The sequence below is a fragment of the Buceros rhinoceros genome, unplaced genomic scaffold (genome assembly GCF_000710305.1).
Source record: "Buceros rhinoceros silvestris isolate BGI_N320 unplaced genomic scaffold, ASM71030v1 scaffold1162, whole genome shotgun sequence".
Taxonomy (NCBI): domain Eukaryota; kingdom Metazoa; phylum Chordata; class Aves; order Bucerotiformes; family Bucerotidae; genus Buceros; species Buceros rhinoceros.
Window position 1 is genome coordinate 15,263 of NW_010396921.1, and position 13,249 is coordinate 28,511.

Below are 13,249 nucleotides of genomic sequence, written 5' to 3' on the forward strand. Positions count from 1 at the left end.
TGATTTAAATGGAAGTTAGGATTTGCACGGCACTGCTGCTGCAGTGGCTAAAAGATGAAAGCCACTTTTGCCCTGTGGGCAAAATCCCTCCATATGCAGAGTGGGAGCTCTGTACCTCACGGGGACCGTCTTTCAGAGAGCACTTAAGTGCAACTGTTCATGGTTTCTTTGATGTTTCATTACGGTGTCATCTGGTAGTTGTAAAACTGGATATGGAACAAAGATGAGTCAAATATAACTAGACTCAAATACCACCGTGGCGGAACATTTCAGCTGGATCTTAGGAGGTAATAGCTGTTCTACGCATTTACAGGAAGAATTTCACTTCAGTTGAAGTTGTCCCCAGTTCTTACAGAGTACATCCATGTAAGTATTTAACAGCGTGAACCGCAGTTTTTAAACACTCTCATTTAGGCTTAGTGGCTCGGGTTGAACAGCCTGTGAAGATCACTAAAAGCTTTGCAATTCAATATTACACACCCATGTTGCAGTAATCCAGACCAAGTGGAATGAGTTGCCAACCTTTTCATCAACGCTCTGCAAAGATCTCTTACTCAGCACTAGTCAATAATACTTGGTAGGATGAACAAGACACAGGCTATTTGCTTTACTTGTATGTGGAAATCATTTTACTTCCCCTCTGGGAAGCTGGCTGAGCGCTTTTGCCAAATGAATCATGTGCACATACCTGCTCAGAGATTTTTCTTCTCAAAAGCTTTAAGAAATTCAGGTGACAGGCTGGCTCAGCAGCCTGATAATGATAAAACCTCTTTTGTTCGCTGGTTTGACTCTCCCCTGGCTCACCTGGGAAGGAGAGCGATCTCCAAACAGGGCTGTTCGCTGCGTTCAGGTAATCACCTACCCCTGACAATTTACACAAGTCATCCACCTTTCTCCTGTGGTTTCATCTACCGGCAAACATGGTACTAATAAAACCTCAGCAACCCCATCTTTTAATTAACTGCAGCTAGGTGTTAGGGCTGAGCTGAGCACAGTGCAATTGGAGCAGCTAATTAGAGCGTTCGTTACGCTTCAGCTTGCCCTTGGTGGAGTCCAGACAAACTGAACGCCAGCACGAGCACCCACTTTCCACAGCTTCAGGGATTAGCGAGGAGAGGAGCCGCAGCCTGCATTTCTGCCTGACTTCATGAGTACCATCAGGTTTAATCAGCAGAGAGAGCAAAGGTACAAGCTGCTTCAAGTCCTTACCCACCCAGCCAGCTTCTTGTGAAGAATTTCTCTGAAAATACTGGAACCAATCCCGAAACTTTCCTCCACCGTCTCAAATGCAAGGGCAGGAACTCAGAACTCTACTGCCTCCCCATCACCAGCTGAAAAAGGTGACTTAATAGAATAGGGGATAAACCTACAAACAGCGTATGCAGTCAAATGCTGGCAGGCTGCAGCCTGTGCCAGGTCCCTAGGAAGATGCTGGCTCTGTACCCACTTTGACATTTTTATAACCTCTCATGCTAATAGAAGCTTTTTGAATTGGACGAGACCCTTAAGCTCACACCTTAATGTCTTCTTTCCCATTTCAAGTCAGATCAAAAGCAGGAGCTGAAACATGCTTTCAGCTGAAGTGGAGATGCCAACACGTACAGAAAGGCAGCAGTAAGTTCCCATCATCAGTGAGTGTTCTGGGTTGGTAACTTTAGGCTTTTAGAAAAAGTCAGAAAGAAAATGGTCTGGAGGGAAGCAGATGGATGTGTCTCAGGCACAGTGTTTCCATCACTCATTACATTAAGCTGGACAGCAATACCAGAACAGAAATACCATTTTTCCTCCGAAAACCCAATCTGTTTGAGGCATGATTAAACACTCACTGAGGTTAGAACTCATGAAATCAAAAGCTGCCATCACGAGCTCCTTAGCCAAGCTGCACAAGCATGACAAGCAGACCAGCACGATCTCCAGCTGCTGGAGACTGAAAGCAACAACAACAACAAAAGAAAAAAAAAATTGCAGAATCGTTGGAAAAGACCTTTAAGATCATCAAGTCCAACCATTAACCCAGCACTCTCCAGTCACCATTAAACCATGTCCCTTAAGTGCCACATCTGTATATGTCTTTTAAATAACTCCAGGGGTGGAGACTCCACCACTGCCCTGGACAGCCTGTTCCAGGCCTTTCAGTGAAGAAATTTTTCCTAATATCCAACCTAAACCTCCCCTGGTGAAACTTGAGGCTGTTTCCTCTTGTCCTGTCACTTGTTACTTGGGAGAACAGACCAACCCCCACCTCACTACAGCCTCCTTTCAGGTGGTTGTAGAGAGTGATAAGGTCTCCCCTCAGCCTTCTCTTCTCCAGGCTGAACAACCCCAGGTCCCTCAGCTGCTCCTCACAGGACTTGCTCTCCAGACTCTTCACCAGCTTCGCTGCCCTTCTCTGAACAATATCCAGCACCTCAATGTCCTTCTTGCAGGGAGGGGCCCAGAACTGAAAGTGGCAGACTACCTTGAAAAACCACTCTCCCTTTGCTAGTCACCAATGTTTTTCCTTTTGATAACACACACAGCTTTTAGTAATTCCCGATTAGCTAGTGGATTTCTTAAAGAGTAACAAACTCCAATTTTCTTTCATCTGAAGAGATTCTACTTCCATCAGTGGCACCGTCACACACAGAATTAAATGTTTTGGCTCAGCTGCTACCTGAGAGAGGGAAGCTCCAGTGCTGCCATCAAGTGAAATCTGCCTCTGAATTTTTCATTAGTGGTGGTCTGTACAATGAAGGTTTGAAAGGCCACCTGCTGGTTTTAATTTCTTCATCTGTTATTTTTTAACAGCATCCTCTTTTCCTTCGGAGTTCAAATCCCAGATCTTGCACAGCAAGATTCACACTGGTAAGGGTATCAAACTCTTTCACGACCTGTCCAGAGAACAGCACTAGCAACCCAGGTTTTTCAATAGCCTGACAGGCAACTTCAGCATGTAGCTTGTAAGCAAATTAATACAGAACTAGGAACTGTGATGACAACTGGGGCTAAGCTGAAGATTGTTTGAAGTCACGCCTCACAGCACAGGCAATACACACACCTTCCCTGTCGTCCGGCATCGGTGACCTTTTCTCATGATTTTGTGGCTAAAGAGCAGACATCCAACTAAGGTCTCCAGTGACGCTCCTACACAAACTTCAGATTCCTCACCTCACTAAAAAACAACAACAAAAAAAAGCTTAGAAAACTATTAGCTCTTACAGGTGGAAAGGAACCAATTCCTCTGCACATCTTGGAAGCTTAAACAAAGAAGTCCCTAATTTCTAATCAGTGTCCATGTGCTGGTGGACAGCATCAGAGTAAGGATTGGTGAACTGAATAGCGAAGGCGACGCACCAAATGATTTAAGTCTTCAGAGTATAACGAGCATTACGCTCTACCAGAAATACTGTCCCTCCACTCAAGTAAAAAAAAAAAAAGCATCAGCTCTCACAAAGCCAGCCTAGATTTCCAAGCCCACTGGAATTTCTGTAGCCACTGTTTCCGTTAAAAGAGATGGTCTGTTAATACTTCATTTGCTTTCACGTCCAGTGACTGCAGTGCCCGTTAGTTGAGGACACCCAGTTCAAGTTTACCTTGAATTGCTTCAATTCCTGCCCAGCTTTTCTGCAAGCTGCCTGTTTACGTCCTGGAACACATAAATGCCACACACAGCCCTTCCAGGGAACAGGAAGAGAGGACATGTGGCAGGGAGAGCTTCTGAGAGGCTCACACTTCTGTTTGGCAAGAGGTATCCCCGTGGGGATTAAGATGCCCACACTGCGGACTGCCTGGAGAGGGTATCAGGCTTTCCCTAGTGGCAAGGGTTTTCAAATTTAGGAGGTAACCTAATGCTCAACCACCTCCAGAAAGCCCAGAAGCCTCTGCCCTGCTGACATTCATTTTTAGTATCACGTGGGTGTTTCAGAAAGAGTCCCAAAAATGTGACAGTTACCAAAAGGGCAAGTGAAATGACTGGGTAATTACAGAGCATCCACCTGACATCAATCCCACGTGAAAATGGAAAGACGGTACCTAACCAAACTGATCGTGAATCAAAGAGATAAGAATTAATATGATGACTTTCTCGAAAATCGGTTGTATCACACAAACCTGATCTCATCCTCTGTCAGGATTACACATTTGATTGATAAGGCAATAAATTTTCAACAGCTTGTGACAAAATACTTCAACTTTCTCACTGTACAGTATTCAGACAGCAAATATTAAACAGCCTAAGAATAGGCAGATTAATTGAGGACTATCTAATCTGTTCAAGCAATTCTCAATTCAGTATTATCAGAGTATATCTAACGGGGGATCCTCTTCTGAAGTTCTTGACATAAGAACTGACATAAATCACTACTCACAGACCTGTGGAAGCAGAGATTAGCAGAGCAGAAGGAAATGAGAGATGAACAAGTTGTGCTGGCTTCTCTGGCTGCCTGGGACAACTAAAACCAAAGCTCTTTTCATGAAGCTAAGCGGGACCTCAGAGAGTTGGCAATGAGGAAGGTTGACATTCAGCATGGAGAACGGCATCACGAAAAGCTGCAAGTCTGAGGGGAATCAAGCAGCAAGAGCCACTAGCCCAATTTCATGGCATAAAAGGACTAAATGATCTTCGGATGTGCAAAAAGGGGACCAGTGGGTACGATCAGTCATACTTAGCTCTATATACGGCACTGGTGGGACCAGCACTAGAATATCACATCAATTTCCTCTGTGAACAAATGTTTTAGAAGATGTTGAAAAATTGACCTTCTGCAGAAAAGAGCCACAAAATTGACTTAAAGACTGGAGAAAGTACACTGAAAGCCATAAAGAGCTCACTGTGCTCAGCAAAAAGAAGACTGAGAGGCCACTTGTTCGCAGTGCATTAGTATCTTCAGAGGGAAAGGGGGGGAATCTATGTATGAAGAGTCTAGAACAGAAAGAGAAAACAAGCAGCAATGCCTGGAAGTAGAAGTGGGACCAACACAAATGAGGAATAAGACCCATGTTTCCACCCATGAGCTTTACTGCTTGAAAGAAAGCCCCAAGAGGAGCATAGGTGTTGAAACTCTGCAGATCAAGACCAGGTGCCTTGAAAAGGCAGTTAAGTCATACAGAGGTCACTAGACCCTCTGCATGCATGAGACTGAATCTTAGGTGCCATAGCATCAGATCCAACGAACAGCGTTTTCTGCTGACATAATTCTCCCTGCATTCTTGAGACAAACTGTTAAACGTTTAAATCATCATCAGGTGTCAGCTCACTTCCATTTCCAAAATTTATTCTCATGTATTGAACAGATTAACACTGACATTTGTGCTTTTGTGGCTGTTCTCTGAATCTTGAGAAAACTTTTTATTTTTTAAAAAAAAGCTTTCTGCCTTTCGGGACATGCTTTAAATTTTAGAGCAGGACTGTGAAGCTCTCTAACCCCAACACAAAGGCTAGACAACAATTTAAAACCAGTTACGTCTCCAGTACCTCAATAGTCTTAGTCTTACAAGCCTGTATTTCTGATACTTAAAATGTGAACACCAGACAGAGACCAAACTGATGTGAATAGTCACGCACAACATGTGACTATTCACACTGTATTTCCTTTCCCTTACTAAACCTTCTGTAATGTCACAGGGAATGCAGTGGGCATCACCTCAAAACTCATTTCAGAACTATGTTCATTAGAAACCTAAACTAGATTGGCAATTTGTCCTTCCCTATCACCAAAATCAGGTGTCACTGTTCTTCCAGGCATCCTCCACACGAAGAAGGGATTCTACCCGGAGTAACTCCATCAGCAAGGGAATGGAAGACCTTCATCACAGAACTAGAGCTGGGGTTTTGTGATGACGAATAGTTCCTTAACTAAACCAGCATTATTTTCTTTCCCTCTGCAGCTGACAGACTCAATTTCTGAGCACATTAATTTAGTCCAAATTTAATGTATTTTCTAGGATGGACATTTTGGTCTCTGCTTTACTTCCTTTGATAAAGAAATATTTCAAAGGGAGCTCTTCTGAAATCTCCCCAAGTCTTTCCTTCCGCCCAATCTGATGCTCCAATGCTGACAGGTCATCTTCCACAGACTCCTGCTTCCATACAGACACAGTTGGACATCTCTGGGTTACAGCACAATCCAAATTTTACACTGATGCAAAGGGGTTTTCATCACAATGGAATTCATCTCCACAAAAAAACCCCAGGATGGCAAATGGTGTGAGCACTTCAGCAACCATCCAGTCTCAGAGACCTGCACATTTCTCACACATGCTCCGCCAAATTCACAATTGCTGAGAGGACGTGGAATCATAGAATGGCTTGGGTTGGAAGGGACCTTAAAGGTCACCCAATCCAACCCCCCTGCAGTAAGCAGGGACATCTTCAACTAGATCAGATCAGGTTGCCCAGAGCCCCATCCAACCTGATCTGGAACGTTTCCAGGAATACGGCATCTACCACCCCTCTGGGCAACCTGGGCCAGTGTCTCACCACCCTCATTGTAAAAATTTCTTCTTTATATCTAGCCTACATCTCCCCTCTTTTAGCTTAAAACCACCACCCCTTGTCCTGTGGCAACAGGCCCTGCTAAAAAGATTGTCCCCATCTTTCTCAGGAGCCCCTTTAAGTACTGGAATGCCACAATACCCCAACTCTCTCAGCTTGTCCTCATAGCAGAGGCGCTCCAACCCTCTGATCATTTTTGTGGCCTCCTCTGGACCCTCTCTAACAGGTCCATATCCTTCTTGTGCTGAGGACTCCATAGCTGGATGCAGTACTCCAGGTGGGGTGTCACCAGAGCTGAGTAGAGGGGAAGAATCACCTCCCTCAACTTGTTGGCCACACACCTCTTGATATAGCCCAGGATACAGCTGGCTTTCTGGGCTGAGTGCACATCATCAGCTCATGTCTAGCTTTTCATCCACCAGTATCCCCAAGTCTTCTCTGCACAGCTGCTCACGAAGCCCTCGTTCCCTAGCCAGTGTTGATACCGAGGATTGGCCCTATCCAGGTGCAGGACCTTGTACTTGACCTTATTGCACCTCAAGAGGTTCACACAGGCCCACTTCTCCAGGTCCTTCTGGGTGGCATCCTGTCCCTCAGACACGTCAGCTGCAGCACTCAGCTTGCTGTCAGCTGCAAACTTGCTGAGGTTGGATTCGATCCCACTGTCTGCATCATTGGTGAAGATACTAAACAGCACTGGAACCAGCACGGACCCCTGAGTCACCACTTGTCACCAATCTCCATCTCGATGTGTACACAGAAGTAAACAAAACAAAACATGGAGAGGAGTCCACCACAGCAGAACCAACTCAGATCCTGCAGAATACCAGCTCGACCCAAGCGCCGCAGCAGTGATGCCCCAAATGCAGAGGCTGAACAACCTCCTCCTCTGCTCTGAACCTACCCCACTCCTGTAACTGAATGTGAGGAGCCTCCTAATGCAGCTTAACTCCAGATCACCTTCTGCACCTGAAACTTGTAAGGAGGTTTACTCCACATCACCACACACATTATCAGCAAGCCTTAACGTGGATGGCCAGGTTTACACTAACATTCCACTAAAAGTGGTGAATCCATTTTAAATCTTAGCAGCTTCTCACATCCTAAAGGGAGAAGCATCTTCCCTACTCCTAAAGTAAGGTTCAATACAACACAACTCAAATGTGTTCCTAAAATAAATGGAATTTAGTAGTCGTCACAGCCATTTGCTGGCAGTGGGTTCAACCGAAGCGTAGTCCCTACGCAAAGGATCACACTGCAAAAAAATTACTCACCTAGAAATGGAATGAGGCTGAATTAATTAGTGTTAAAGTTTATAATCCCTCATTTTTACATAATAGTTACATGACCACAAGTGATGCATAAAATTAGGAGAAAAAAAAAAAAAAGTGTTTGGCTTCATTAATCAGTTCATAAGTTTACTGATTTAGCTTGCAGAATTTATTCACACGCAGCGCTAGCTTAAAACTCCCTATATTACAAGTCCAAATCCAAATCCTACCCAAGACACAGAACAAAGGGATCTCATTTTTAATTTATTTAAATAAATTACCTGAGGAGCTTAAAGGAGGAAGAGGAGGATGTGCAGCACTGCAAATTAAAGGAAATATGGGAAATTTCATTTCAGAACTACACTGAAGGCAGAAACCAGCGGTGGAAGGAAGCAGCACTAAGCAGTGAATACTTGACAAATACGAGCGCTGCACAAGCTTTTACTAAGGCTTTATTAACTACACATGGTGCAATCCAGCTATTCCTCACCAATTCAGGCTTTTGAAGCACCACTCAATTTCATTAAGTATTTTTACAAGAATCCTTTTGTTGAGGCCCCAGTAAAGGAGTTTTGACTGGTTAGTTTTACAGCCACGGTCAAAAATCAGGCCCCAAACTATATGCTTGGTTAACATGGCCATCACCACTCCTGGAAGATGGAAACAGGTACGTGAGACCTCACACCCTGTATTTTTGCTTCACGGACTGCAAACCCCTTGGATGGTATCAAGTGTGGTGCTGGTATCTGCAAGGCCATTCAGATCAAAACACCACGTCTGGCCATGCTGATGTTTAACAAGCCAAGGCTCTGACCGGTCAACTTCATCCCTATATAGCGATCAATACAGGGGATATTGTACTTCCTATCTAGTTGTGCTTTCGCAGCTTCATGTAAAAGTGAAATCTGAGTCAGACATGAGAAAATTTACTACGACCCTCTTCCTCAGCTAGCTGTTTGCCCAGGAGCCCCGGAGTTTAAGGCACATAGAAGGAAAAGAGGACAATGAGCGGGAGTGTTGCATGACCTACACCTCCGAAGAGGCTCTAATGGATCTACAGAACAGTTTGTGTTGCTCTGTTGCCCATGGTACACATCACATGCAGCTCATCAACTCCAGATAAATTGCCAGGGATATGTGGGTTGATTCTGCACTTGCATGACTTCTAGCAGCTTGCTCTCCTATGCATGAATTATTGGGGGGGAAACTAAAGGAATTTGTAGATATATTACAAGTTAATATTGAAAAAACACAAACAACACACTACAAAAAGGAAGAACAACACTGATAAAACAGGAAGCAAAGAGAGCGTTTTCTTAAAAAAACCTCTAATGAGAAACTCTGGTACCACTGGGACGCTGATGTACTATAAAGCAGCCCTGGGTGGTACCCTGCAACTGAACATTAAACGTTTTCTAAGCACAGAGTGTGACAATTACATTATTCACTCGCCAATGTGCAATGCTAATTTCACTTCTTCAGTCAAAATTAATAATACAAGCTTTTTTCTTTAATGGACAAACTCTGAAAGCAAAAGTTAGAGGTTAAACCGCTCAAAATAACTAAACTGCAGGATCCCAGATTAAAACATCTAAAGTGTGACATCAAGGAGGTCTGGTAAGAAAAAGACTGAAACCAGTTAGGAGGCAGCATTTTTTTAAAAACAGTTTTGAAGGAGCTAAAGCTGTGTTTTCTTGTCCTCTTTATTCAAGTATTTCACAGCAGTTATATTACAAATTACAGTAAAACGTTCGAAATTTCCAGAAGTTCAAAAAAATTAAATAACTTACTTCAAACTAACGTAAAATGAAGTCAAAATGCAAAACATCAATTTAAACACAGTTCGTAATAAAACTATAGAATCCAAAATATACCATAGTTGATGAAGGAAGTCTACTTAATCCACGAAGTAGACACACATTAACGAAACCAAACAGGACTCCCCAATGTCTAAATAACCCAATGTACAAGATACAAAAGATGCAAGTACAAGCCCAAATTCAAGCTTACGCTGTGATTACAAAATAAAACAAGAACAAAAGAAATGACTATCAGCTGCAGGACCTGCCATTCAGGAGACTGAAGGTAGAACCAGAGCTGACCCACCAACTTAATTTAAAAAAAAAAAAAAAAAAAAAAAAAAAAAAAAAAAAAAAAAAAAAAAAAAAAAAAGGAAGACAAGATATTACAAAAACCAGTAATCCTATAAATACATTGGCATATGAGGAAATCAAGTAACAATACAGAGGACACAAAACAAAACAAAACAAATTAATCACAGGCAAGATTCAAGCTTGCAAATACAATTAACTCCAGAGCCATCAACTTCACCCAAGAGCAACTCTATTATAATCTCCCAGACAGCCCCACCAGCCCCAGAGAGAAACCTCCTTCCTTCTGGCCGGCCACGTTTCACGGACCCCAGCACAAGGACTCACACAGGAGTTTTATTTGCAATTTTCACAACAAGAAACAAGGAAGAGAGGTCAATTTGTACAAACTCTTGCCAGTGTCACGTGGCAACAAAATCAAAAACATACAAAGAGTAAACAAGTTTAGACCACATGGAGAGATTAACAGCTGTTTTAACTCTATAACCACCAGACATCTGTAAAGGAAAACAAGAACTGAAGTGCGGTTATTTGGGCTACGAAGGCGAGTGGATCACTTTAGGAAAGCTGTCCACTGGTAGCGGCTATGTTTCTCTAAAACAACATGGCAGCTCCTCAGTTAGTAAAGTTGCCTCTTACAATTTTTCCCAATCAACAACTGACAGTAAAAATTTTCCTTTAGAAACCTGGCCTTTTAGAACCATTTTTAATGCTAGGCATTAGCTTAAACTTGCTTTTCACACTCACTGGTGACTAGAAGTCTCAACTGTTTTAATTCATATAAATTTTTAATCTTCTTAAAAAGGTATGCAGTTTTATCTTCCACAAGTGCTGCTGTTACTTGAACAAAAACTTTGAGTAAGTGAAACTGGAATAAATATTTTTAAAAAATTCTGCAGCAAGAACCTGAGACTTGCAAAAAACCCTTTTATCAGAAACTTGCTACAAAAAATCTGCTACATTTCATTTAATCAAATCTTAAAGTCTGTAACAATTTCCATCAAAATACAAAATGCTGTTAATGTACCAGACACAAAAATATCTCAAACAGGTATGACGCTAATAAATACTAAATTAAACGTGGAAAAAAAAATCCCCTAACCAAATCTGAGATCAAAGAATCTCATTTAAAATGTGTTTTCTGCTTGGTTTTGTTGTTTGTTTAATCGCACTTTCCCACCTAAAAAATACAGTGTTTCTGCACGGGTTGCATTTTGAAGGTGTAACTAGACGTACATGAACGCTTAAAACCTTTTTCTGCCATTAGCTATAAAGACAACAGTGGCATTCGGGGGAGGAAAAAGATCTAAGATAAGAGTCGTGTTTAACCCTTAGCATACAAAGCACTTTGGATTACTGCAGCAGCCCAAGGCCCACGTTTTGTTTCTCTGCAGCGCTACACTACTCTTTGCCATAGAGGTGGAGACAAGTACCTTAGCTTCGGTTTACAAATGGGAGCAGAGTGATTACAGTCCTCCATAAACACTGTTGGTAACTAAAATACAAAAAGCTGAGGTAGCTCAGTATCTCTGCAGTAGTCCAAGACTGTTTTTGTCTAATTAAAAACTAATCACACTGTGTTGCATATTTCTGGAAAGACTCTTCCGCAGCTACGTAGGGACAGTCACAATGAATGGTTAACGACGGTAACACCAGCCAACTTCTCTAAGATGTTTTCCACATAGGTCTGAAATAACTCAGCCCAGGTAATGTTTTAATACTGAGCTTCTGATAAAACATGGTCTTCTGGGAACTGCCTAGACTGTTCTCTCCAGTTGCCAGACAGGAAAGGTTCTGAACTACACAATCCAGACCCAGAGAATTTGGGTCTGAACAGATCAATTCCAAAGGCGGTCCCGCCAATCTCCCAACATTAACGATGCTTTGCAAGGACTGAGCTGTGAAGCCTAGTTTAAGTTTTATTTTCAAGCGAGCTTGGGCTCCAGGACTATTAAGCGACTATAGCGTCTTCTTACCTGCACTGTACAGTCCAAGTTGTATTACAAACACAGAACTTCAGAAAGAAACCTGCCAGTATTAAACTTGGTTTTCTTAAAGAACTCAAAATGGAAAACAAGGAGGTGGTGGGAAAATGCTTCATTTTTAGCAACACAGAAGAGCTTCACTGTGTAACCTGTTTCTAAAACAAATACATACCAATGAAAAAAGGAATTCCACCATTTTGGTAAAGTATGTGGCTTTTTCAGTGTGTCTTAGTTTAGTTCTGTAGAGTAAGACAGGCATTACAGAACCCTAATACTGGTTGCCATCCAATGAAGAGAATACAAAACATCCTTTTGGAGATCTTCATTCCGAAGACAGCTTTCTAACATTGCCATTTGCTATAATCCAAACCAACTGATTAGCCTTATCTTTCTCAATTGACTAAAAGGCACATTAAAGGCAGTTCTAGAGAGCCTCATCTTCAAATTACTGTAATCCAGTTACTCAAGATTCCTACCACAATGCATCATTGCCTTCTTTAGAACAGACTTTTTTTGTCCATTACCCCAGAGAAGAGAAAAATTGGAAAAAAAAAATAAAAAAGGTTGCCTGTTTAAAAATATTCGACTTAGATCTGCTCTTTCCAGTCCTCTTGTATATGTTGGTCTCCACTTTGCCTGAAGTTTCCCCAAAGATAATGCATGTAGAGTGAACAAGAGCAGAAATGAGAACAGTTTCTGTAGCACCAAAAATCTCCAAGCTGTGGCATTGTATTCTTTATTTATATCAGATACAACTATATGAAGTTCCGTTTGGTTCTTGTAGGCTGGTTGGTTTCAGGTACCTGAGACAATAGCACCAAATTCAACAGAAAGAAAAAGAGAGAGCACTTAAGACCAAGGCTCTGCACATACTTGGTGCAAATGGAAACTGAATGGCTCAGAGGACTGCTCTCCCATGAGCAGTTTGAGAGGATAAACCCACCCAACTTGACGAGTTCACAGGAATGTTTCAAACACATGAACTGTTCTTTCCATCTCCTGCAAGAGAGACAGAACATCAATTGTACATAAATATATACAGAAATACAGTTGCATTACAGAATAGTATTTACTGGGCTATTTAATTTTTAAATCTGAACAAATAATTATTAGGGAAATAGACATTTCTGTTTATTAGCTGCTATCTGCTATCAAAATATGGTAAAAGAGAAACTAATTAAAGAAGTGTTAATGCAGAAAAGCACTCCACTATGACAGTTCCTGAGAAAATCGAAGTGTATTAGGGTCATTGATGTAATTAATGAACTCAGCGTGTATTAAGAAAGCACTGCAATGGCACACTGCATGAATTCAAGTCTAACTGAACACTTAACGCTATTGCCAACCCAGCTGTAAACACAGATCTGCACAGTTTGAGAATCAAAGTACAGGTTCCTCTCTACATACTCC

At 42.0% G+C, this 13,249-nt stretch overlaps 1 protein-coding gene across 1 annotated transcript in view; it reads right to left on the bottom strand.

Annotated features, from left to right (window-relative positions):
- Nucleotides 1–12,796: 12,796 nt before the first annotated feature.
- LOC104502098 (ATPase family AAA domain-containing protein 2B-like) overlaps nucleotides 12,797–13,249 on the bottom strand; it is a gene marked incomplete at its 5' end in the record, with an annotated part of 33,483 nt that continues 33,030 nt past the window's right edge. The window contains one exon of the mRNA XM_010146022.1: nucleotides 12,797–12,838. Coding sequence (XP_010144324.1) covers nucleotides 12,797–12,838 — 42 coding nt within the window. The remainder of the gene's footprint in view (nucleotides 12,839–13,249) is intronic.